The 26,489-nt window shown below is 38.6% G+C and overlaps 1 protein-coding gene across 1 annotated transcript; it reads left to right on the top strand.

Moving 5' to 3' along the window:
- Positions 1–1,255: 1,255 nt before the first annotated feature.
- On the top strand, positions 1,256–26,403 carry znf644b (zinc finger protein 644b). The gene is made up of 6 exons (XM_006790470.3): positions 1,256–1,423; positions 16,286–18,949; positions 19,540–20,106; positions 21,545–21,640; positions 21,787–21,883; positions 22,791–26,403. Exons 2-6 carry the CDS (start codon positions 16,300–16,302, stop codon positions 22,966–22,968), a joined length of 3,588 nt encoding a protein of 1,195 aa, XP_006790533.2. The 5' UTR covers positions 1,256–1,423; positions 16,286–16,299; the 3' UTR covers positions 22,969–26,403.
- The last annotated feature ends 86 nt before the right edge of the window (positions 26,404–26,489 follow it).

Raw genomic sequence — 26,489 nt, 5'->3', positions numbered from 1 at the left:
TCTTACAGTTTCGCAATATATCAATATTAATGATTAATGATCTGCATTCCACACTTTTAATAATTTAGCAAAGATAAATAAGTCATATTTCGCCCACTCTATAAATATGCAACAGATCTGGAGAAATTTTTGTTGTCTGCAGACTATCTCTTGTTGATAATAGCAATCACTGGAGCAATGTACGCTGAAAGATTTGTTAGTTGTTTGCTTAATCCAATTAATATTTCATAAGTTTGTGAACATGAGAATTACCACTCCAGCAGTGATGCAGGCACCACACGCAGACCGGGTTTCCCCAAAAGCAATGGTCAAAGACATTACTTCACACAATAAAAACAGTAAGTTTTAAAATCCATTATTAAGTCTGAGCTTTTGCTATGAAGTAAAACATAATATTCAGACTGAGGTGTTTTTTTAGACTTTAGAGTTATGTTAAGTGAAATTTATGCAGTACGATTGCACCAGTCTTTTGGATATGTTTGCTAAAATCTTCTGCACGCCATCCAGAGATCTTCTTCAGCGTCTGAGGTTCGTTAATCACACGCCCTGTCCCGGATTGTCTAAAAGGAATCATGTGGAGCAAGGCAACATTAACAAAAATGTTAATAAATACCACCACAGTTCTCTGAAGCACATGATGACACGCTTTTCTTCCCCCTGACTCATGAAGTTTGAAAAGCACCGTGGTTTTCCAGTGGAAACATGGAAATAACACTTGGGCAAGAGAAAACATGAGACGGTATTAATAATGCATTCTGCATCATTATGCTACAATTTAAATGAGGGTTAAAGCTCACTGCTTTACTTGTACAAGACCAATTGGACATTAAATATACAACAGAAGCATTTTTCCTCCACCATATTCACTCATTCATTGGAGGCATTTTCAAATGCAGTTCAAGGTCACATACACTATGAGACATTTAACCCCTTCTGTCCTGTCCTGCTTGCAGTTCAAGTTTTTATTTCAACTGGGGGAAGCACAGTGTATCAAAGGATACGTGCATCTCGATTAAAAATGTAATGCAAAATCTAATCTAATGCGACTAAAACGTTTTGAGCTTATTACTATTATTATTATTATAAAGTGCGTGTTTCTGTAAGAGCAGGCAAGCTCAAAACTATTCATAATCAGGTCAAGGTCATTTATGCCATTCACTAATTGTTACAATGTCAAATTCGAGGACGTTTGATAACCTAATAGTGCAAACGCGCCGTTTTCTTCGGACTAAGGTGGACACAAGGTGTAGGTGTGCAGTTCGGATGACGCTCGTTTCTCTACCTCCTACCGTGAACACCCCTCTCCTGCAGTCCAGAGTGCAACCTGCGTGCTTTTACAGCAAAATGGCGACAGTCTAATAGAGGGAGAGAAGACGGTGTCAGGCGCAGTGACAAACTTGAAGACATGAGCGCTCGTCCTGAGGTAGGTGTTACAGATGCGCGCAGGGATACGTCGTAGCAGGTGCGGTCATTAGTCGGTGATGTGTCACTTGTGTCGTAGGTCGCTGTGGAGGCAAAACACCGCAGTGAGTGATAACAGGCAGCAGCTTTGTAGTCTTACCTTAACTTAAGTTGCTTCACTATTGCGACACTCACTCTTTGTCCAAGATATCGCTGCTGGAGTTTCTCCGTCTGTGGGAAGAGCAGCAAGCTCGCTGTCGCATAGCCAGTCAAAGTAAAGTCACGGCTCTTAGCTAGGGAGCTTTTTGCTGAAAAGAACAAGACATAGCAAACTGAAGAGTGATGCAGGACACTAAGAAAGTTTTAAGCTGCCAGAATTGCCAGTGGCTAAAATAGAATTTAATTCAAAGAGCACGCAGGGTTTAGACCCTAAGTTGGGCTTTTAGTGGCTGAGCTGGCAATACAGTGGAAAAACACTACTGGAGAAGCATTTGTTAAGGGAATAGATGAACGCATGAGTGAGGTTGCATTCGACCTTGAGTCATAGCAGTGGCTATGAACTAAATGCATGTAGTGTACTGGGAACGATACAGCATCCTGTAGCAGAAGCCTGTACTAGCTGTCACTGGGTGAGAGGTGAGGAAGTTCTGTTAATCAGTTAACCCACAACACCCAGTCAAGATGAACATACAGTAAGAAAACTCTTTCCTGAAAAGCAACAATGAACTTATCAAGAGGGCGCCTCATGTGGCATTTGGAGAAACATTGCTTTATTATAATTTTGTTTAGTTATGAGCTCAGATTTATATTTCTAATGAGTGTTTCCTGTGATTTTAGGGTTTTACAGTTTTTTGCTGTGAGTGTGCATCGCATTCCTGTTATCACCTTTATGCTGGAGGTTTAGTCAAATCAAAGTGTAGACCTACATAAGTGAGTCCATCACTCCCTGCAGGTGTCTAAGGAGGAGCTTAAACAGCTATAGAAAGAAGGCAGCTGCAGCTTAACAGCCTAGTGTTGGTTTTACCGCATTAGTATACCGCAGAGAGTAAAGGAGTCAACTGCTCGACTAAATAAATCAGATGGTTGAGGCATGTTATCCACGAATTGATTATATGTCACTTGACAAGGTCAAATATTTTAACCAAGATGCCTGAAGTCCCTGAATGCACAGCATAGCAAACAGTTACGTGTTCTCTGTTGGCCTGGCTGGCTGCTTACACAGCTATAAATGAAGACACGTGGGACTTCTTAAATGGGAGTACACTGGCCTGAATTAGCAACTCAGCTGAGGAACAGCTGCAGAGATGAGATATTTTAGTAATCAGATGCTCCCACCAAGAATTTGCAGGAATATATCAGACGGGAGGTTTTCATAGAACCACATTGACTGGACCACTGTAGTGTTCACACCACTAGCTGTTTCTCTTGGTGGTGAACATTTCAAGCCCAGTTCAATTTCCACTGGGCCTGAAACCAGATATTGTTTTCATTATTCTAAACCACATAAAATGCTGGAAAATGGCGAAAATGTCCAACCCAGTTTTTCAGAGTCCAAGATGATGTCAGTGAGTGCTTGTTTTAGCCACTCAGCAGTGCAAATGCTCAACTACTGCATAAAACAGTGAAAAGCAGGAAATCAAAACAATTTTTTTTTTTTTTTTAGCATTTTTGTCCAATATTTTATGTAATGTGGTGCAAAATATTTTGTTAAACTAGTAACTGCTTAACTGACTAAAGACATTTTAGCTCCAGTTGACATATTTCTTAAATTTTAATCCTCTTTGACAAAGCCTTTCCTGATTTTTGGTAAATGGTGAATGGACTGATTCTTATATAGCGCTTTTCTACTCTCCCGGAGTACTCAAAGCGCTCTATACAACATGCCTCATTCACCCATTCATACAAGCACTTCTAAACACAAGTGCAAAGTAATCTACATTCACACGCATTCACACTCCGATGAACGCATCGGAGGGCAACTTGGGGTTAGTATCTTGCCCAAGGATATTTGACATGTAGACTGGGGAAGCCAAGGATCGAACCACCGACCTTCCAATCAGTAGCTGATCTGCTCCACCCTTTTTGTGTTCAATTTAAAAATAATGAGGGAATGCGTGGATATCGCCTGTTCCTGATAACTGTGGTGATGCTTAAGTGTGATTTCTACCCACAAGGAAGTCTAGCGAATTATACCAAAGCTATACAGCCATGCCTTGACGATATATCGGGGTTGTGACTAATTATTTTCATCACTGATTAGTGTAAAAATTATGTTTTTTTCTTGCCTACAAATTTTCTGAAACCAGTAAATAATGAACTTGATTTGTCCTTGATATTGTAAATATTGCTCTATCATTTTCTGTTGGGGCCCCAGAGAGTCAAAGCCCTTTTTAACAGGTTAAAACAAATACTTGATTTATTACTTACTATTGATTTATTACCTCGATACTCACGCCTTGTCACATTTTTATAATGATGATTATGAATCTGATTTTAAACTGATGCTCTGTTTTGAGAGTCACATAAAATGACACGTGATCTGTTGGTCAACAAGAAAATCAGCTCTAAAATATGCTGACAATACTTTTTAGCTTCAGAAAATAATAATTAGCTTCTTTAATATATTTCATAAAACAAGTTTCATAGACTATTCTTTATAGTCTAAAAGGGCGGACAACCCTAATATGGAACGTGGGTAGGGCTTTAGCCAAACAGAAGCTCCACCCACCTGCTTTTTAAATCTTTTTGTTTGGGAGAGAGAGCCAATCAGAAAAAAGGTGGTTCAATGAGAGGAAGCTGAAACAGCTTGTTTCTCACAATCTGCAGGATTATTTCAAACAAAAAGGCTCCTGTGATATTCATCAAATATGCAATGTCAGTTTGTGACAAAGTGAGGGGATCAGAACACTTCACTCAGTTAATTTGCAGAAATAAATTTTTACGCTTGTGTTCTCATTACCGTCCCAGTGATTTGATTTCAATATAAATAAACAAGTTAGCTAACCTGGTTTTATTGGTGGACCCAGGTTAAGAAAAGTGCTGCTTGTACAGTGTGTGTTAGCATAAAGAGATGAAGTTAGATGATATTTCATTCTGCGTGGTCATTTGTTTGTGTGGATTGCATTTACTGATGACCAAGTGTGCTCAAGTTGGCCCAGTGACATTTGCAGCCTTAATAATTTTTGGTTGCTTTGCTTTTGCATTTTAACAGTAATACGCAAGTAAAACAGGCAATAGAGCTGAAACACCAAAGGCAAAAAAATTCTTACAGAAAAAAAGTTGGTTAACTTGAAAATTATTATTGCTTAAGTTCGCACAAACAGTGAAGATTTTAACGGCTCCAAAACAATAAGAAAGCTGCTGAGAATGGAGACATATCCCCTCCGGCAGTGTGTGTCAGATGGACTCACAAAATCTTACCAAGGCTTTTCCCCTCATGTGATCCGTTTAGTGTGCAGCTTGTCAGCATAATAATTCTAAAGTTTCTGAACATTTACCTGCTTTTGGCTCCGTTAGAGGTGTTTTATGAGAACAGTGTGGAGTAATTATTGCCTCAACATACACTGATAAGTTAGGGCGTTCTGATTTGTTACAGCGTGATTATCCATATCAAGCATTTTTCCATATGACAAAAGACAGGAGCATTAATAGGATATTCTCTCTCTTTAGAAGTCATAATGATCCATTCATGGTTTAGTATTCAGACAAGAATAACAACAAAGTGACATGCAGTGAAGCATACATGTCCATAATTTGTTTCAAAGAGCCGCTGAACTGAAATAAATGTATTTGAGCAGTAAAGACGAGCTTAAAATGTGTGTTGATTGTGTTTTAATTGTAAAGCGAAAAAGTGTGTGTGTGTCTAACTTTCTTCTGCTATCATTATTCTAATCATAATCTCAGAACATAAACCTAAAATGTGACCCTCTCTGAGAAGGTGTTATCATGCAGAGGCACAGTCGCGTGTCTCCTTACCAGCTTAACACCTGAAACTGTAGCTCAGATGTGTGAAATGCTCTGAAACTATAGCTGGGTGTGATTACCAGTCAAATTAAATCTGAGATGTCAGTTACATGTGTCAGTGCTTCCACTCCTACTCTTGGCAGGTTGCGGGGAGTGACAAGCTGGCTGTTGATTATTTTCCAGTGTGAAACAGAATCACTGACACACAGTTAGTGTTTACAATCCCCGAGTCTTTGTTTAATTTCCTTAAAATATAAGTGACTTTTGTGATTTCTGATGTTGGAATTGCCATGACACTGGCATCGTACCGTCAGTAAATACTCAGCTGACTGCTGGATGGTATGTGCTTCTTCTCTGTTTGTATTAGCGAAATGTCAGTAAACGGTCTAGAAAAATCGAATGAAGCACAGATGTCGCAGAAGCTGTTTGTCTAGAAGTTTTGTCAGTATTCTGGTTTAAAAAGCAACAGTTTTGTAACATTACTATTTTTTGACCCAACAGGTTAATGAAAAAATATGGCATGGTTTCATTAGCTTTCACCAGCTTTCATACACAATGTCAGTAATCATTCGGCAGCCTATCCTAATGTAATAAGTCAAACTCCCTGCAACATTTTAGCTGTATTTAACAACATATAGTGATGTGAAATGGCATGCAGTCTATAACAATATGAAATGGGTTGGATGGCATCATAGCTTTAACAATGCCATGTTAAGGTTCCACCTCTTAACATTACCTTTTTACCTTTTGTTATTGGCTCCATCTCTGAAAGTACCCACGGTTTACAAACCTTATTTTTAATATGAGAAAAGATTGGGTTTCAGCCACTTAACGGCAACCACGAGTAGGATTTGTAACAAATCGATTTTATTTTTTCTGTGGTTTTGCATTTGTTTCTGCAATTTAAACTCTTGCTTTTTGTTTGTCTTTGTCCTGCTTCATTCACTGCTGCCACTTCTGCTGCAAACAGTATGAAGATAATGTGAGAGCTTTTCATTTCCTTGATTTGTGACGGCCGCTCTACTGTGAAGGATTCTTAGAAATGTATTTTAGATGAATACCTGGGGTTAAAGGTGCATGCTCGCATTCTGATTCTTTGACACGTGATACGTTCGGATTACATAAAATGCCTCAAACAAGTCGCTTTTGAACACAGTTAATGTTGACAACTTCCAAACTACTAATTTACTTTCTTTTTTAAGTTTCAAGTTTGTAATACTTTTGGTCTTCCTAAATCTAAATTTACATATAAATTGAGTGGTACTCCCCTTTTAAATAGTCATGGGAGTGACTTCTTCTTGGAGAGGAATTTCTTTTAAAGAAGAGAAGGACTTGAGCTACTTGAATCTTAATTCACTGGCAGGTGAGATTATTGCAGTCCATCAAAGGCTGATTGAAGCACTGAGCTGTCCACAATCCAGTCTGCTGTTCAGCCTTTGCAGATCAAGCCCTCTCTTATCCTGTTTCACTTGGGCTGTGGACCATTTCCTCCACTAAGGGGCAGAATATGATTACTGATACTCTCAGCCCTCACTCTAAGAAATGAGACACTGAAGAGCATCATCAGTTAACGGGGGTCTATGTAGTCAGTGATTAATATAAATAGGAAAACTATAACGAGTTGATGTTGGTACATGTTTTTCTTTTCTTTTTTTTGTATGAAACCTTAAGATAAATAACCTAAAGGAAAATCCTTATAAAATTCTAATTATATACAGTTATGACTTACATGTAAGAACATGTACAGAAATTAAATCAGCACAGATCATTAAGTGCACAATCATTCTGTCTTAGTAGGTTGGTTTTAGTATATTTGCATGACTACATCCAAACTACCACTACCTAAAATATACTTATCACTTATATTCCAAGTTTGATCCAATGCATACAAGTCTGCAAAAATGTCAAATCAGTATGGTCTTGCATTTATCCCTCTGAACATTTCACAAGTCCAAACAACCTCTATCTTTGAGGGTTGGGATTAGCGAGCTTCCATTGTACATGAGCTGCGAGGCAGCTAACCCTTTCTGTGATACCTATCTGAGGTTGAGCTCAGCACTTCCCTCATTAATTTCCCATTTATTCTCTGAGTTGGATGTGATATTTTACAGATTTGAGCATGCGGGGCACAGGTTAGGTGCAATTATGCTGACAGAGGGCTTTTACAGACATGCTCAATGAAATCTGGAGTGTAGGATAATACATGTAGGAAGTTATATAGTGATTAACCTTCATTTCAGTCTCCTCGGCGATCTCTAGGAGGCAAATCCTCCTCCAATCAGCTGTTGCCAGGTATATTATCCAGCCTTTTAAATGACCTTCAAAATAAAAGATAGTGGCAGGCCTGCTTCTTCTAGAGCTTTTGAAGCATTTATTTGCCCTTTTATGTTGTTCAGCAGCATCTTTAAACTACAGCTCACTCCCAAAATCTTTATTGGTAAGGCTATACGACTTTACTGGACAATTTCGTGTGAATTTTTGAGCAGTAGCAGTGCAGTGGAGAAATGTTCTGTTTCAGTGTTTGTAGCAGAAATACTGAAATAAGCATAGCAACTCCTCAGGTTGTCATTAGAAGCTTTAACATTGTAGCATCACAATCAATATTTGACAGAAGTAAAATTTTGTATTTTAGTTTATGCTTGTTTTTTATGTTTTCAGCAAGTTTCAGTAGCTGCAGGTGCAATGGTGATGTTGTTAGAGTGGTTGTGCTAATAACTCAAGTAGACCTAAACATGTATATAGTATTGATTTTTGAGTGTTATACCAGATTCAGTGAAAACTATAACCAACCTTTAAAAATGACCTTACTCCAGTTGTTATCTTTAATCTATTTATTTTTAATATGGTGTCAGCAGCTACAGTAAAATGCCACCTTTCTAACAACGCGCAGAAAAAATCCTGTTAATCTGCTAATGATATAGAAAATAATGAAAGCTCCAAAGTCACAGTTATCAAGCACCATTGAACTGATTAAATACATGAATGTCATAATTTTCGAGTTATTATGCAAAGATATTTAACACAATTAAGATTTAAACTTCTTATCTGATATCATGACATTATAATAACGTGTAATCATTTTTCACAAAAGCAGCGTGATTGATGAAGACACTTTTAGCTAGCTTGTATTTTTCTGCAATTGTTTTAACACTGATGCTGCAGAAAGCCGCCTTTCACAACAATGGCTGTTACCTCCCTCGCCCCCCAAAGAAAGGACATTTTTGAGCCCCTTTGATTTGGTCCGATTTGTTTTGATGTGAGGAGTGAGTGGTTTTTAAAATCTCTTTAACTCCCCAGGCCTGGCCCAGCCTCCCACAGGGCTAATGACCGTAGCCTGGCCTGTGTTGAATAATACAGATGCTTGTGAGGTGCGAGCGGGGAGGAGGGCAAGGGGTTAGACACGGGCCCTCCTCCTACAGTACACTTCCATTGATAAGATTGTATTAATTGGTATGAATAGAGAGGGTTTTCTCCCTCTCCGTGTATACATTTACTATTATACTCATTAGCTTCCTGTTGCCTCCCAGCGAGTTTCTCCTTCACATCCCCCGGGGTCTCCTGGGAGGCAATTTGCATCTCTCCATGGTGTCTCTCTGGGGTTATTGAGGAAATATTAGCCTCTTTTCTTCTGTGGCCGACCCTTTGATTTATTTGGAGCTGGGGCTGATAGAGTGGCACTCACATGTTAATGACCGGCGTTGATATAGGGTCTCGGTGCAAGACGACTCATTGATCCGAGTTGAAAAGGTACAATTGACAAGCAGTACTGAATAATCATCTTACACGCATCTGTGCGTGTGTGTCTGTGCATGTGTGTGTGTGGACCTTGAGAAATGACAAGGGATTCCCTCTGCTGTCAAGGCTACTGTGCTCTAGCTGTCCACTTTCCCTGATAGTTAGATAAACAGGCTTCTGTAGGCTTCTGAATTTCTTGCGACTTTTCGACAGGCACAGTTTTGGCTTCTTTGCAGCTCGTGTCATCTCTCTGACCTCACGTGATCACAGTGGCACTTATCTTAGCCGCTTCTAGGACTCTACAACCAATCAAAGGCTGCACGACGCACTTGATCCAGTTTCTGTTTGGAGTCCTGGTCTAATAATAGAATTCAAGGTGACTACTGAGGGATCACTTTGGCTGCCATTAATGAGTGCTGAGCCCCTGCTACCTGCCCCACCCACTCACCCCCTCAGTTTCTGCCATGGCACGCTCATATTATGTGTTAAAGAAAGATAATGAGAGATTTCGTCCTAATACCTGCGATGCTTGACATGCCTCCGAATTTAAGCTCACTGATGTCTGCTCGGCAATGTGGAGCCCGTCCTCAATTGGGAGAGCAGTTTGACACTGACTCGCTTTCATCTGGATGGTCACATGTCTACAGTGAAGCAGCGGCAACAAAGTTTGATATATATGTATATTTCATGTTTTTTTTCTCGTCTCAGCCAGAGTGGAACGCATCGGCCTAATCATAGCAACATCTTCTGTCTTGCTTAGTATTTATATACTTTCAGTCATATGGTAATAATAACATTTAATAAAAGCCAACATCCTAACTGCCACTAAATAAAAATACACACCACCGCCATTGCTGCATCTTCTCTGCATACTTATAACAGATTAGAGGTTATGTATATCAATTGTGCAGCTCATGCATATTGTTATGAAGGAGAAATGCAGGAAATGGAAATGTGCCATTTCAACGCGCCAGCACAGCTTGCCAAAAGCAGGCAAGTGGGTTGTGCTTGCGGTGATGGTCGGGTTTGTTTTCCTCTAAGTGTTGGGAGATGAGAAGTCATGTATCTAAACAGAGCAGATATGATGTTTATGAGAGCCATCTGCTTGGCAGCCCTCCTGTGCCCACTGCCCTCTTCAACGTGAGAGGAGCCTCATTAAAAAAGTCACATGCCTGAGAAATTTCTAAGCGCTGTGTTTTTTTCCCCCCCTTTTAAAAGGAGTGGAGTTTAAAACTAACAAAGCCTTGGGAAATCCCCATCAGACATCCCTCCCTTAATCCATTTAATTTTGAAAGGTATTGTTTAAAGCTTTAAAGTTTATATCGTTTAATCCCCCTCCAACACTACGGGCACCAAATGAGGCCGTGTCAGCAGCTTGAACAGATATAATCTACTCCACACAACAGAAAATCCTCCTTCAAGACAAGGTTGCATGGGTTTCCTGTGAACTCACTGTTTGATGTTTCTACCTGCTATTGAACATGACTTCTGTCTTAACCCAACTGTCACTCGCTCCCTGTCCCCTTTTATCACTCCGAATGTTCTCGCTTCACCTTTCTTCATCAGTAAATCTACCATCACAACCATTTCACTCATTCCCGTTTTTCAGGAGAGGGGGCCGAGGAGAAGTTTGTTGTGGACAGGTTCAAGAGGGTTTTCTGCCTTCTGTTGTTCATATTTTTTTCAGACAGACTCTCAGTTTCTTTTCTTTGAGTCCCATTGTCTCAAAATGAAAACTTTAAATTCTCCACTTATTATTTATTTGTTTAGGCCTCCCACAAATGTATTTTATTCTATTTTAATGACAATAATTAACACAAGAAGAGTGATGCATTTCTGTTTGCTAAGCATAGAGTTTCTGCCGGCTAGTTGACAAGGTTAGCATAGCACAAAGTAAACATCGCTAAAAAACTGTAAGAAATTACACCTGATGTTGCTTTTACAATGAACTTTCCTGAGCATTAAACAAATTAGATTTATGATGTGTATTAGTGAGCTGTAAACCTGCTGATCGATATTATTAAAAGGCTAGAGCTAGGCTAGCAGTCATGCTTCTAGCCCTTATGCTAAGCTACATGTAAACTTTTGTCATTATCAAATATGGCCACATCACATGTCACATGATCTAGCTGTAAGTACAATCACAATTACAAACATAAAGGTTGGCACTAGATTGAATCTGCTGGGAAGACATCAAGGATGCTCTAGACTTTCAATAAAGCGTGAACATATTAGTCTAAACTGGAAATACTGGGAGCCAGTTAGAGTTTTAGTTGGTGCTCAGTGCACTCAGAAGGTTTTGTCTTATTACACTGAAACTTACATGGGCTGAGAATATAAAATTGTGCATGTAGAGGGGAAGACATTGTTTTCAAGTCTTGTCTTTGGGTCTGGCTTTAAAAGTTTAACATTTAGTCAGATACAGTTAATAAATCCGACCAATTAATTGTTGATTTTTATAGTGTCATTATTATGTCATCATAGTGCTGTACTGACTAGAGAGGATGCAATAAAACAATCAATTTAAGTTTAGTAAACCAAACTTTAAATTAATTTGAAAATAAAAAGGAAAAACAGTGGGAATCAGTGATTACTTATTTAGGCACAACCACAGCTTACGTGCCATCTGTCTGGCTGCTTATTGGTTGACGTAACAGGCTGCTGTCTTCTGTCAAATACTGAACACAGGCAGGCCAAAGAGCCATAGTCACCGTAGGTGGCTGCCACTTGACTAAAATGTTGTTTTTAGATCTTAAAAACCATAATCCTTATTTTGATCAACTCTTCATAGTGAAGTTATGTTCCTAGACTGGATGTATCCCATATATGCTAACAGTTTGTTTTGTTTATACTTTGCGGGACGAAGAGACAAGCCTCATATTTAGTTCATAGATGTTAGAGTCCCATCTAACACCTTGAAAAGAATAAAACTCATTCCTTTGAGTGACATCTTGCTGTAATACTTACCTGTGAGCTTTTATTCTTGTTGTCAAAGCATGCATTACCATTTAATGTGTTCATACTATAAAGAACGTGATATTCTTTGGAACATACCTTCTGTGGTACTCGTATAACATGTTTTCCTTTAGTTTATAATTTGAGTCGTATAACTCCAATATATATTTTCACTCAAGCAGTAAATTACATTGTTTAGTTATCAAAGGCTTTGTGTAATTACATTTGTGCAATTCAGGATGACAGAGCTGATAGTGTCTGCACAAGACGCTGGCATACATAATCACAGGCGAAATCCCATTAGGGAGGATGGAGACCATTATTATGGAAATGACCTTTGGGTGACAAGAATTCAGGGGGATAAAAGAATACTATGTAATCCTGACAAAGAGGCTGTGTGAAGCCACTTGCTCTTTATTTTCTCTTGTGCAAATTTAAGAAATTTATGGTGTTTTATGAATGTGCAATTGTGTTTTGTAGTGTCACATTCCTTTTTTTGTGTGTGCAAGAAGCCAGTTAGTCTGCTTGAGAAGTGAGATTTAACAGTGCATTGCTAATTTCATCCTGCCTTTCTGGTGTGGGGTATGGGTAACTGCAGGGCCAAGATAGCAGAAGAAAAACTTTTTGATGTGTTTGTTTCTCCCTTTTTTTTCCACCGTGGCACCTTCATTGAGAACTTGCTCACCTTGGGATTACTGGATTGTCAAGCTGAATCTCCGTCTGTTTGTTTTGAGCCACGCTTTGATACTCTCACACTAAAGAGGCAGCTTCATAAATTCACATTGTGTCAAATAAATCAATAGATCCTATTAACTGAGGAAGTTGTGTAGTGCAGTACTTGAGGGACTGTGCCCCCCCTCGTTCAGGCATTTCTCCAGCAAAGGCAATGGCAGAGGAATGTAAGGTTGGCTCTTGATCCATACAGACAGCTCCAGCAACAGAAATGGTTTGGCTGACTGGTCTCAGTTGGTCTTTAGTGTTGTCTCCACTGTGCTGCCAGCCTGGGTCTTCAGCTGAACAAGAGGAATGAATTTGCTTGGACATTTCCAGCCTTACAGTGCCAACCTCCTGGTCAATCAGTTTGTAGTCCTCATGTGACTTAAAGTTTAGTGTTGCAGTATTTTTATTTTATATTTTATTTAATAATTGTCTGCTTTCACAAAAATGATACAACAAATATACCAAATATTCTACACCTATAGCCAGATTTTAATTCTTTACTTCACTGGCATGAGATGAATAACATGGCAATGTCAATTCTAGATGTACATATAGTTTCAGGCAAAAATATGTTAGATCACCAAAACAAATGTCCAAAAATGCACAATGGAAAATACACCAATATTTTTACTGATATTTTTACCACATAAAATCGATCTTCCTGAATACAACTTTAAAAAGAAATAACATGAAAGCTTGCCTGAGAGACTTCAGGCTGTGTTGAAGAATAAAAGTAGTCAAATACTGACTTCCAAGCTCATTAGAATTGTACAAATGCTGTTTGTGCCTTAAACTGTATATTATATTTCTATGTTTTTTTTGCACATTTCAATAAATTACTGCACCTACTGTATTTCCCACTGTATTGCACCTGTCTCATCTCAAAGTACAGTCCCTTACTTAAACCATATCTGTTGTGTTATATATTATTAGGCAGCATAAAAAAAATACATCAACCGTATATAAAAGGCTGCATTCACATGTAGGATAAAGATAAAACTCCCCAATTACTCGTATTGATTTTAGCACGGCTTTTTCCATCACAGCACAATTCCACACAGCCGGGATAAGTGCACTCTCCTACACCTCCAACACCTACTGTCATCAGCTAGGCACATTCTTTTTGATTTCGCTGGTGTAAAATAAACTCTGTGAAAGACATTATGTAACATACTTTTGCACATAGCCTCTCTCCTGTATTTACCATTTTTAGAAATGATATAAGCTCGGGTTTCTTCATCCGCTGTATGTCTTCCTCCATGTTTTCTGTCTTATTAGCCTTTGATTTTCAAACTTCACTTGACCTTTTGTTCTAATGATTGTCCAAAACAGCAGAAATGACTAGAAACCTAGACCGTCATCGCACTGCTCCAAGTTCCAGCCTTATAACATAGATGGCTCATGAGATCTAGAGAAAATAATGACAGAATTGAACTAACAACGTGTGACCTTTGCACTCTGTCATTATAATAGAGGCAGGTTTTTGACTCTAGGAATATCTGTCTGCTCTCACAGGAATATTGGAACATGTCTAAAAGAACATGTAAAATTACTCCTTACCTTGTGTACTAGAACAAGTAATTTACAGTCGAATGTTATGCTATTTTCATGAATTCGGATTGTTCGCAGTAGAGAATGACAGGAGGATGAAAGGGAATAGAGCATGACATGTGCTGTAGTTGAGAGCCAGACTCAAAGCTATACCAACATGAGTACATGGCATGCTTCCCAGCCCACCAAATATCAGAGCGTGCTTCAGGAGATCAAATTAACCGTATAGCTTGAGTTAGCTTGAGTCATTTTTACTGTTAGTGAAGTGAAAATCAGTACTTTTATTTTCTAAATGTGTAGTTTCTGGATGAATGCAATGCAAGTTTGTAAATAGCAATCATTAATCAATCAGCAATAAAAAATAGTTGAATATGGTGCATATAGTATATGAAGTGTTAGTACCAATAATGCTGCATTTATTGTAGTTCTTGGAGGTTTAGCTGTAGTATATCGAGAATTGCATTTGCTAGACATCATTTTGTTCACAAGATGAGATGCACGATCGAAGCTGTAGGTGCTGGAAGAACAAAAAAAAATGTTAAAGACTTCACAATAAAAGAGAGGTGTTATATTGTTTTCTATTGTGTAAAAGAACACAATGATGAACACAAAAGGGATCATGATATTGCTTCTAAATCTCATTTACCAAACTGAAAATACAAAGTGAGAGTCTTGGGGAAAATAGCAGACAGGGTTAGTAAAAGCTCACAGCAGATTGATCTGTGCATACAGCTTAACTGTATTAAAGCTCATAATCCCTGTAAATATCTTCAGGCAAGGCAAAGTCAGCCTTTTAACATTGACTAAATGAAGTAAATAGAAGCAAATACATTTTTAAAATTTGCTTTTCTGTTGAGCCCCCGTTCTTTATATATAGAAGCGAGTTGTGTGAGTTGGCTGCTAATGAGGCTTGCACATTTTCAACCAAGATATTTTGATGGTTTTGCCACCCTGCCGTTTGGGGGTAACAGTGAAGCTCGCTTTAAATGTAGAGCGTCTGTTCCCCTTTCGAACCTTTAACACCACAACAGATGGGGAGAATATGGAGCTCGGAAGGTTTTACCTCTGAGGTGGTAACAGTGAAGCCACTCATTAACACTGAATTTACCACTTCGTTAGCAATGCAGCTTCCTGTAGAGAGCGACCAGCCCTGGATGTCAAATCCACTGAGCATATGTTTCAGACTAAATCTGCTCTGGACAGCAAAATATGATCTGTTATAAGATCCAAAATGCACATTTTTAGTTGTAGTTATTTTTAATAGCTCAGAGCTATTTGGTTTCATACTGTCCAAATAAATATGGAGTAACTGTGCTTTCAAATCAGCCACTCTTAAACGAATTTGTATGCCTGTCCACGTGTATGCGCCAAAGTGTATGTTTTCTTTGTGTGAGTCTGTGTTTGTATTTCAGACAGATTGTGTGCCTGCCAATTTGTCAGGATTCAAGTAACAACAGTCTCATGCTGGGATCTGTGTTGGCACCATCACAGAGTGATAAGACGCAATATGATCTCATTGGAGGTGTACTTTGTTCCCATGGAAATTGGTCAATTTTAGCAGGCGACTGAGAACTTTAGGTGGAGAAGCAGGAAGGTTGTATCCCAGAGGTACGCTCACATAATTAAGCATCCTCACCAGGGTATTCAAGGCTAACAGCAGGGTTTGTTGTGAATAGAGGTGGCGAAAGAGGGTGTTGGAAAATCATAATGCGGCACAGAATAATACCACTCTCATTTTACCGAGCAGTGGGAATAGCCCAAAAGGAAAAAAAAAAGATTTTTTCAACAACACCACATTGTCAGTGAGAATGAGAGAAAAAGAATTAAATTTTACTATATTATGTGCAAGAGTTATCTTTTTCTATTTATACTGTGTATACGTGTAGATATGTATAAGATGTTGCACGCTTTATTTGACTCGCTCAAAGTTCGCAGAATAATTTTCTTCTTCATATTTCAGAAAGTATCGCTGCTATGTCTGATCTGAAGCTGAATGCGCAAGAGGACAAAGACGTGGAATCGGTGTCTGACAGCCCAGGTCGTACTCGGGAGCCATTACAGACTCACACGTTCTCCCCGAAGAACAATGCTGCAGGTCTGTCCTCAGATGAACACGAAAACCCTTTAAATGGAACCCAGCCGAATCCATTTGTATACAGCAGTGTCCCTGCTGTTCCCCATGCAGGCAATTCATTGCCTTCAGGAGCACTTGTTAATGGACCTGGTTCACACCCCAACTCAGAGGTACACTGTGTCCTGAACAAAGGCACTGTTTTATCCAACAGTGTCCTGGATGCCGTGTGGCAAGCGGAGAAGGACACGAGCCCCGAGGTGTTACCACCACCTAGTGAGCTTCAATCAGACGCTTGGAAGAACACAGTGGGACCCGACGTAAAAACACCGGCCACACAGCCAGGTGTCAACACGCCACTGTCTCACTCGGAGGAGAATGAGTCTAAACTGGCCTATTCCACGCTGTCAGGTGACAGTGCAGAGCAAATGCACATTAGCCAACCTTTGACAAAACAGACAATAAAAACAAGATCTCCACGGGACATGGAACGGTCTGGAGTCTCCTTGGATGATTATGATAATACTGAAGTAATCAGGTGGGATTCAACAAGAAAATGCTTTTTGCACAACGACAGAAGGCTGGAGACCAAAGTGATGCCCCAAAGAGACAAGAAGCACAATACACACACGAAAAGCATGTTAGACTGTCTTGAAAAGGTTAACAACAGCTACAGACATTTCTGCAGTGGTAATGATGTTGAAAGTGTTGACACTGGCAACAAAGATGAATTTCTGGGTACACAATCTGACATTAAATATTCAGTTATGCCATTCAAAGACCTTTCTCGGAACATAGCTTTAGACTCTGAGAGCCATATTTATAGCACAGCGCAGGGAGGCAGTAATGAGGAAAATGACCCTGAAGATGAAAACTGTGTTAGTCCAAAAGTGGAACAGTTGAAGGCAGAGCAACTTGAACGAGATTCACTTTTCTTTTCATGCACAACATGCAATGTTAATTTCAAGGAAAAAAGACATTTCCATAGACATATGATGTATCATTTAGGCAAGCATAATCAGGTGAACAGTGAGAATGATTCACAGCCCTTTATATGCGGAGAGTGTGGGCTTTTGTTCTGTGATAGCAACTCCCTCATGAGGCACATCATTATTCACCAAGATAGGCTGGAAAAACTTATGGAGGAAATCGAAGGTCTCAAAAAGACTGAATTTGAAGACGGGGCCACCGCAGTGGCGTGCTCTCGGTGCACGTTTGGTTGTAACTGCCAAAAAGTCTTTGTCCAGGGTACCAAAACACGTGATAATCTGAAGCACTACTACTTTTGTGAGGAGTGTAATTACATTTCCTTGACACGGCAGGCACTTGTAGCACACTTACATGTCGCACACCTCAACACACACCAGCCTCAAAACAGGAAAATGAGTCATACTAATGATGCAGGGGGAGCACAACATGTTCCGTTTCAGTGTAAAATGAGTTTTTTCCCAAGGAGAGACAAAGTAGTGTTAGGAAAACATTCTGAAATGCCATATGTTGGCAAATATAAAACAATGGCTCGATGTAAACCAAATCTATTTAAATCTACTTTAAAGGAAAAACTCGACCGTTCCACTGAAAAGGGGGATATTCACATTCAAAAAACTGTTGACAACATTGTAAATTGTCATCAGTTTAAACCCAATGCCAGCTGCACTAAAAGCATGCTGTCGCCATATTTGTGGAGAATCGACAAGCATGGAAAGTTACTCTTACAACCAGCAGAAAAATTGGATGTGGAAACTGATCTCACCTGTGTACAAGAAGATGCTGAAAACAATGACCGCAGGGCTTTTGGCAGCTTAAAGCTGGCAAACCGTCCTACAGCCGCTGCTTTTACAGCCAGGAAGCTTAAATTGGACCAGATGTTCTGTCAGGGAAGCAAAAATGACCCCGTAAACGGGAGTTTACAAGTACAAGTAAGCCAAAATTCTCCATCAATGGGAAAAATGACTACACCTTTGCATAACACTACTGAAAGAATGAATGGTAATATATTGCCTGGGCTTAGCCAGAGGCTTAAGAAACAGTGTGCAGTTAGGGAGTTAAAGAAAGGCTGTGAGGGTGATGATAACTTCAGTGATGACACCAGCGAAGCTACAGGCAGCTTCTTGGAAAGCAGCGAGAATGAAAGGAACTCATATGCTCGGAGGTATTTGAAAAAGAGGCAGAGCTTTACAGCCAAACACCAAAGCCCCCACGCACTCAAGGTTGAAGATGATGGAGATGAAGACTGCAGTGACATAGAACAGCTCATAATCAAAGAGGAGCACATTGAAACGACAGTGAGTGATGATTCCACAGAATTGCCTAATACATCTCCAAGTGATAGTTTTAATATGTCCCCCACACCATCAGTAAGACATAAGCTCTGTCCTTACTGTCCCGCCACGTTTGAGTCCGGAGTGGGTCTGTCCAATCACGTGCGAGGACATCTTCACAGAGCTGGGGTGAGCTATAATGCCCGGCACATGGTTTCACCGGAGCAAGTGGCATTGTGGGACTATCAGCCAAGAATCCGCAGAAAGATTTCTACTGGCATGAGAAAAAAAGGTACGATTATTTTAACAAATAATAAATACAAACCGAGTCTGAATGGACTGTGTGCCAAAACTAATATCCCTAACACCGATTGGCTCATTATAGCCTAGCTTGTACAATGTTAGGTGCCTGCACATACTGTAGAATTTTAGTGTAAGTGTGCCACCTACCAGATGTGTTCTGTATGTCCTTAAATGCTATCAACAGATGAATAACATTATATTTTGTAATTTAGTTAGAAAATCATTTTGCATTTTTGATAGGAGAAAAAAATGGAGCCAGGGATGTGTTGGAGCAAGCATCTATAATCTTAGTCAGTGGGATTGCATATTGCGCACCTCTCTGTAGAAGCTTTGGTTAATTACTCCATGATAGAAGTCAGAGTTCTTCAAAGCTCCACAACCATTTCACAGTAGCACTTCAGGATATGGTATAGGGTTTACGATTTAGTATTTCTGTGATCGGCAGTAGGGTCTATTATATGACTTACGTATAAAAGCAGCATAGAAAATCTATATCTATAAAGTTTCACAATCCAAAATGTACGCTAAAAATAGTTTTTTTCTTTCCTTAAATGGTGACACACTTTTCTTATATTACAGCTGTTAAGCCAGAAAATCGAGGACAACACACGTGTCCTGTGTGTTTGGAATGTTTTGATAGCAAAACTGGCATCTCTAACCATGTGAGGGGACACCTGAAACGAATAGGTACAAAGGTTACCAGCAGCAGTAAGTCTCCACTGTGCGCACTAAATGAATTGCTACAGAACAAAACGGAACGTTGGAACAACCTTCTGACCAAGAGTCAGTTCTCCTCTCAACCTTTAGCCCCTCAGAAGTTCATCTGCAGCAATGGCCTGTTTCTGATGCAGACAAGCATCCCAGGGAAACTCCAACATGTCAAAAGGAGTCTGCATCCCATAAAGAAAAGCCTTGTGTGTAAACACATGGTAGATAACCTCTCAGAAAGGAAGAAGCTACAGGGGGAAGCAGAAAAAGGCACTGCAGCCACATCAGGCGCTTTAGTTGAACTCCTCAAAGCCAAACAGGAAAGTGTGGAGCTTGCAGTGAGCCAAGAAGCCTATGCAACCAGGATGATCTGTGAGATGACCAACGATTATATGGCCGAAACAGAGATGACCAGTCGGGAACCAAACTGGTCTGCTGGTATGGAATCTTTAAGTCTAGATTTGGACAGCCAACATACTCTATGTAAAATACATCATTTTTAAATGTTATGCAAAACCAGCCAAAGCAGAAAAACAAAAATTGAGGTATGACCCATTATCATGCATTTAATAGATCATATGTAGGACAAGCTACTGTATGCAAGCTATTATATCATTAAGTGTAGTTTATTGTTGCGTTTTAATTGTTTTTTTTATTTAATTGTCTTTTTATTTCTCAATTAATTATCAGTAGAGGAATAGCATGTTGACCCAGGCAAACGCTAGGCTTGCATAAAACATAACCGCGTCCATATCAACAACAACTTTATATCTTTTAGATTCAGAGTGTGCCCTGTTTTTGAGCTGCTTCACTTGCGTCGAAGTCAACTAATTATCAGATTTTAATTCATATTTTATTATTAGAAATTTACCATGTCTCATCCCAGATAACGTGTTTATTGTCGACAGAATACAGTTAAACAGTGTGAGAATTGTTCGCAGTCATTTGATTTGTGGGAAAAGCACATTCTCTGCATAGAATGCCACCAAAGTGCTTTTGAAGTTCATATTAAAAAAACATGAAATCCTCTTGATGTTGTGTCACAAGCCCATCATCCACGAATCCACAATTTTGTTTAATGTCTGTCCAAATCAAATTTTCAGCGAGGTACTAAGGAGGAGGTTGATAAAGATTTCAAAGCTGCAGTGTACTTCCCAAAGATGTTTTATCCCGTCTTCTGTCCTAAAGACTGATGAATGGCAATTTGTAGACATTTGGGTATTAACGTAAATGCACCACCGAGTTCGTTTCTTCTCACCTCAAGGTCAAGATGACTCTCAAATCATGTGTTACTCACATTTGTGGCATATTTTTCTTTGACATACAAATAAACTGAAAAGTAAAATCAGGTTCTTTAATTTTTGAAAGATCGTTCGGGATATCTACTGAACTATGCCAGATATCATTAATCATTAACATGCAGTCTAGTGTACAGCAGCATTGTTGCCAGTTTTCCTGTAAAATGAATGTATCTGTGATTTTGTGTGTGTGTTTCTGCGTGAGTTTAGGAATCCTTTGTGACTCCCTCGAGGTGGCGAATTGTATGTGAAAAAAGTCCCCCTGAAGACACAAGATTGTGTTAAACTTTACCAGTAACACTTTCCAAACAGGAGAGTGCAAATAAGATGCTTAGAATGCAGCCAGGTGGAAGAAGACTTTAGCGCACACTGGGACTAACAGTTTATCCGATAATAAAATTACTGCATGAACTCAAATATATTCTATATTTCTTCGTAAATATTCAACTTCTAATGTTTGGAAACTTGGATTTGTCACATATGGTATCATGTGCAGGCTAAACTGTATTAAAATGAATATATAACCTAAATATTAGGGAAATGTTAAATACACTCACATCATTTATTTTGTTTTTCAGGGGAATGTGACTCAAAAAAGATTTATATTCAGTGTGACAGCACCTTCCCCACTGCAAATGCACACAGGAAGAGGATTGCAATTTTTGAAGAAGCAGGTAATTTCTGTTGAAGTAAAACGAAAAGCAGATGATATTTGCTGTATTTAGAGACAAAATGTTGCAAAATGTGCATTTAGAAGTTCCTGTCAAGGATAAACGGATGCATTTCTTGAGATAAAGAATTCTGGTGCTTTATTTTCTAGACTATGATTTTAGGAAGAAGAAACCAAGACTGAGGCCGGGGCTCAAAAATAATAATTTACCTTCACTGAATACTGAGATGTGCACACTGACCTGCAGGTAAAAGGAATGAAAGGCTACATACACAGTATTTCAACAAAACAACGGTTAAACCGGCAGATGTATAAAGGACAAGTTGGAATATTGACATTTGCATGTTTGGTGGTTGCAAGCAATTTGTCTGCACCCAGTTTTATGACTGTATATTTGCACACCATGATGTCACCCAGTGGTTTGTAAAGTCCTGGACAGCTCAACTTTTCTTAATAGTAATTACCATATTGCTCTTTTGGGCCAGAAGGAGCCACTCAGAGAAGCTGTTTGGCTTTGAGAATGCATTTAGCTCAAACTTGCTGCATATACCTGGTAGTTCTGCTAGATCTAACTTAGATTCTAACTATAAACAAATCACTGAGGAGTTTTTTTGGAACCGAACTACCACCTGCTGCAAAGGGTTAAAAGTCCAGAAACTATCAATGAATACTCTAGGAATTTAAATTACGGTTTGAATATTTATGGAGAAAGGACTGAATGTAATAGTTACGATATCTGTGGAGCTTGGGGGAAAGCAAATAAAATAACGTCCGTTTTGCTTTAGGAAATATATTGCTGTCCAGGAACGTGAGATCATCCAAACAGTCAAAGAGGTTCTTAAAATATAGTGACTGTCAAGTGTAACAGGTAGATAAGACTGAGTGTCATCAGCATAACAGTGATAGTGAACTTATGCTCCAAAAGTCAAGTTTCAAACACAGCCATGGTTTAGTAACTTCTATAAGTTAAAGTGCCAAAGTGCCCATGTCTCTAACAATGCCATTTTGAAGCCTCAATGAATTTTTTATAGTTATGGAAAAGATTGAAAAACATGAGAATCTTTGATTACAATGTATAGAATGAATAAAATTACATCTTAAGAAATGCATGAAGTCCAGAAACGCTGACAATTTCTTTTGGTGTATCTCTGCAGATTCTGCGACCTAGTTTTTCATGGTCCCTTTTCCATTCAGGAGGACTGGATCAGGCATTTACAGAGGCACCTTCTACACACCAGCGTACCCCACTCAGGGAGAGGGATGGTAGAGGTTTTAGCTCTTCATCAGAAAATACAACTAAGCATGTCTCACAAGGACCCAGAAACTGGGTAGTTTTACTTCCAGATCCCTCAAGATCTATGTATTTCTCTCTCTCGCTCTTTCTCCCTCTAGATATATCTATATAGCTATATATATATCTATACCAGCATGTTTCTGGAAAGAAGTATTTTAGTAATCCAGGCTACTATATAGTATAAATTTTCTGTATATTTGCAAAAACTTAATTATAGCATATTTTAATGCAACACTTTGCCTCAGCTAATACGACTAATAGGATTCCTGTTTTTTGACTCCAATATAAATTATGCCCAACAATATGTATGATCCAAAAAATATTTTTCTCATTATATAAGTGCCTTGTTAATTCAACAAAACAACTGCTCAAAAATCAGATTTTTGTAAGAAGGTTTTCATTATAATACAAAACCTTAGGAGCATTAGTTAGAAGGAGAACTGCACTTTAAAAATAGACAAGAATTTGAATGTGTTTCATGTTTCATTTTCTTTTAGAGATAATATTCAGTGAAACTGTTGCTCTACTTGTACGCACAGTACAGAGTGTCATTAGTTTGTGGATGCTTTGTACAATTTCACCTCTGTGTACCTGCATCAGAGACAGAATTCTTCTTAATCCAAATGACATTCACGACGTTGGGACAGCTTGTTCTGTCATCATTTGTTCTTTGCTTTAACCTTCAACATTCAGCTTAATTTCTGAAATCTGATTCTCATTGTTAGGCACAACAATAGCTTTTTATGAAAAACCCTCTTTAGTTGTAACAAAAGTTATATTATTTTCTATGATTAGCTCTGTGTTTCCAAAGGTGCTGTCTTTGGTTCAGTGGAAATGTGTTGTAATTAGAGACATCACGCTTGAGATTCATACTTAACAGTTTAAAGACGGAAATACTATGAACATTACCTATTATCCAAATTCACTTGCACTTAAATTTGTCACAAATTTTGCATGACGGGACTTCTGGCTATGCGCTAAGATAAATTTAGGTATTTCAGCATGTGAATAAGTACTTTTGCCAGGTTCTTTCAGTAAAATGTAGTAGTTTACCTTTTTCTTAGTACATTTTCATAATTGTATTCTCTACATTGTATATTTTAAGAACAGCTAAGGCTTTGACGTGCGTGATCTAGTCTGGCTGAACCTATTGCCAAAGCACTTACCTCGATTGTAACACTTTGGATTTATACTATATTAAAAGCCAACAAATAGTATATTTAAAATTCAGAAATTTAGATTTAGCTAAATCAAACAAATGCTTGCTCTGGTTTTGCAACCAAATACCATGAAAGGATAACTATTTTATGCATTTACTTGCCTATTTTGAATATGAAAAACTGCAGATATAGTATCTCCTAACATGTTGTACAGTTTAGCTTTGTAATAATACATGTTGTTAAATCAATTTAAGGATTCCAATTTGATTTGGATTATATCTTCTGCAATCAAATATTCATACAATTCTGATGAAACTTGCATGCAAATATTTGTATAGAAATCAGCTCCATTGATATTCAGCATGTGTGATATGAAAGAAGTGTTGTAAATTTAAGGAATTAAACACATGTTTATTTGTTGATGCTGTGCCAAATTACATTAGTGACGTTTTTAAAGATTTTTTTAGTCTGACAAAAAGATCTTATATAATGTGATACCATGCTTAGAGGAGCATCTGACTCCTCTCAGCTGCACTGGCATTATTTACAACAGCAGTTAGGATGGACTGAGCAAAAGGTTTAACGAACATGCGGATAATTGAGCAAGGTGAGATTAGGTTAAACAAGAGACTTCATTTACAATAAAATAGTGTTTATCTCACAATATGCTGTTGAAAAGACATGTTAATTAATAAACCTTAGCTGAATCACAGATCAACAGGCAGGTGCACATTTACACACTGAAACAAACATTGCTGGCTGGAAGAAGTCCTAAGGCAATTTGAGTGTGGGTGATTGAAATCCATACTCGACTTCCAATGTAAAAATATATTCCAAAGTTTTTCTGAAAATAACACGATGTCTGTTTTGTGTTTCTTTTCCTCTGCTGTGCCTCAGCAGGGAAACATAATCCAGGGCAAAGAGAGAGAGAAAGGAAATTTCTTGGTGTAAAACTGTAAGCTTGAAGGATAACCACATGCGTTGTTGAAAACAGACTCCGGAAAGAAGGTTCATAACATAGCAGGCCTTGGTGACAGCATTCTGTCACTCAGGCATTGGTCACTGTTCCTTTAATATTTTTCACCTTTGTTCAGCTGCAATTTTTCACTATACATGGAGAAGTCTTTTTTGTACTTGTGCCAATGAGTATTGTCAGCATTGGCTCTAGTGAAGTGCAAACACACCTTTGAACGTTTACTTCTCTCTGCCATTGTCAATAAAAGCAATGTCTTCCTATGTGTCACCTCTTGCAGCAGCTGCTCCACCCTCCAACCCCTTAGAAAGATCTCTCTCCTGGACTGGGAATAGTAAAAGATGCATGTTAAATGAATATCGCCATCTTATTGTAAATCAGAAACAGAGTTGATTAGACACAAGAGACGTGTGCAGCATAAAAAAGTGAGATCAAGCCAACATGCTCAGATTCATATTTGAAAGGGGCTTTCTCTTTCAGATGCATTTTAAACGGACTTTTGCACATGGCTGAAGATGTCTTTATTTGCCTTTATTTAAATGTATTATGTTTAATCAAGACACAACCTTGGCAAATGCCAGTCGAAATAACTCGACAAATGAGAATTCACAAACGGTTAAATTGATTGGCCAGTTTGTTTGTAACCAAAAAGCAGAACCAGTGCCTGTAAGACCCAAACATTGGTGTCATTAGCCTATTAAATGGCAGTTTTCAGATATTATCACTCCAGTAGATTTGGCTAGTGTCTCCTAGCTCACTAGCAGTCTGTTTTAACCTCGTTAAATTACGATTTTGGCACAGATAACAAATAAAAGCAAGGTAGAAGTGACAAGGTTGGTATTTAGTGGTAGTGAGGTCAGTGGTAGCATGAGACATTTGTTGCACTGGGGTTTGTGTCGCAGCTGCAACTGGTTTTTAGACTTTATTTTACAACTAATATGTGCTGCTTAATGGGCCACAAGCATCCAAAGTTAGTGAGTAAACATTAAAGCTCTTCATAGAAACTCAAAAAAACACAGTTGTCATGCTGTTTATCCCCATTTTTCCCATTAATGTTCTGCTACGTCTATTTTAAAGTCAATTATATATTTGTGGAAGTAAATGAATATTTTGCTAGCTTCAACCATGCATGAATATAACAACAGTGAAGCCGGATGCGAGTTTAAATGACTTTCTCTTGCTGCTTCAAACCTGCAGTGCCTTTGAAATCTGTGAGTGGAAATATTTCACAGTATATAGTAAGTGATGTCTTTTACATTCAGACAGCAGAAAACTCATTGTTTGTGTTAGTGCGGGATGGCCATTGCCTTACAGATCTTCAGCTGCAACAAGATTCACATTCAGACAAAAGAAAATCTGAGTGCTGGTGTCACTTTGTTTGGAAGATGTAGAGGAAAAATAATAAAGATATGATCTAAATAAAGGC

This window comes from Neolamprologus brichardi, chromosome 23 (assembly GCF_056152115.1).
Source record: "Neolamprologus brichardi isolate AB-2024 chromosome 23, ASM5615211v1, whole genome shotgun sequence".
Taxonomy (NCBI): Eukaryota; Metazoa; Chordata; class Actinopteri; order Cichliformes; family Cichlidae; genus Neolamprologus; species Neolamprologus brichardi.
Note: the sequence above shows the minus strand (reverse complement) of the source record. Positions and strands in the feature narration are given on the sequence as shown.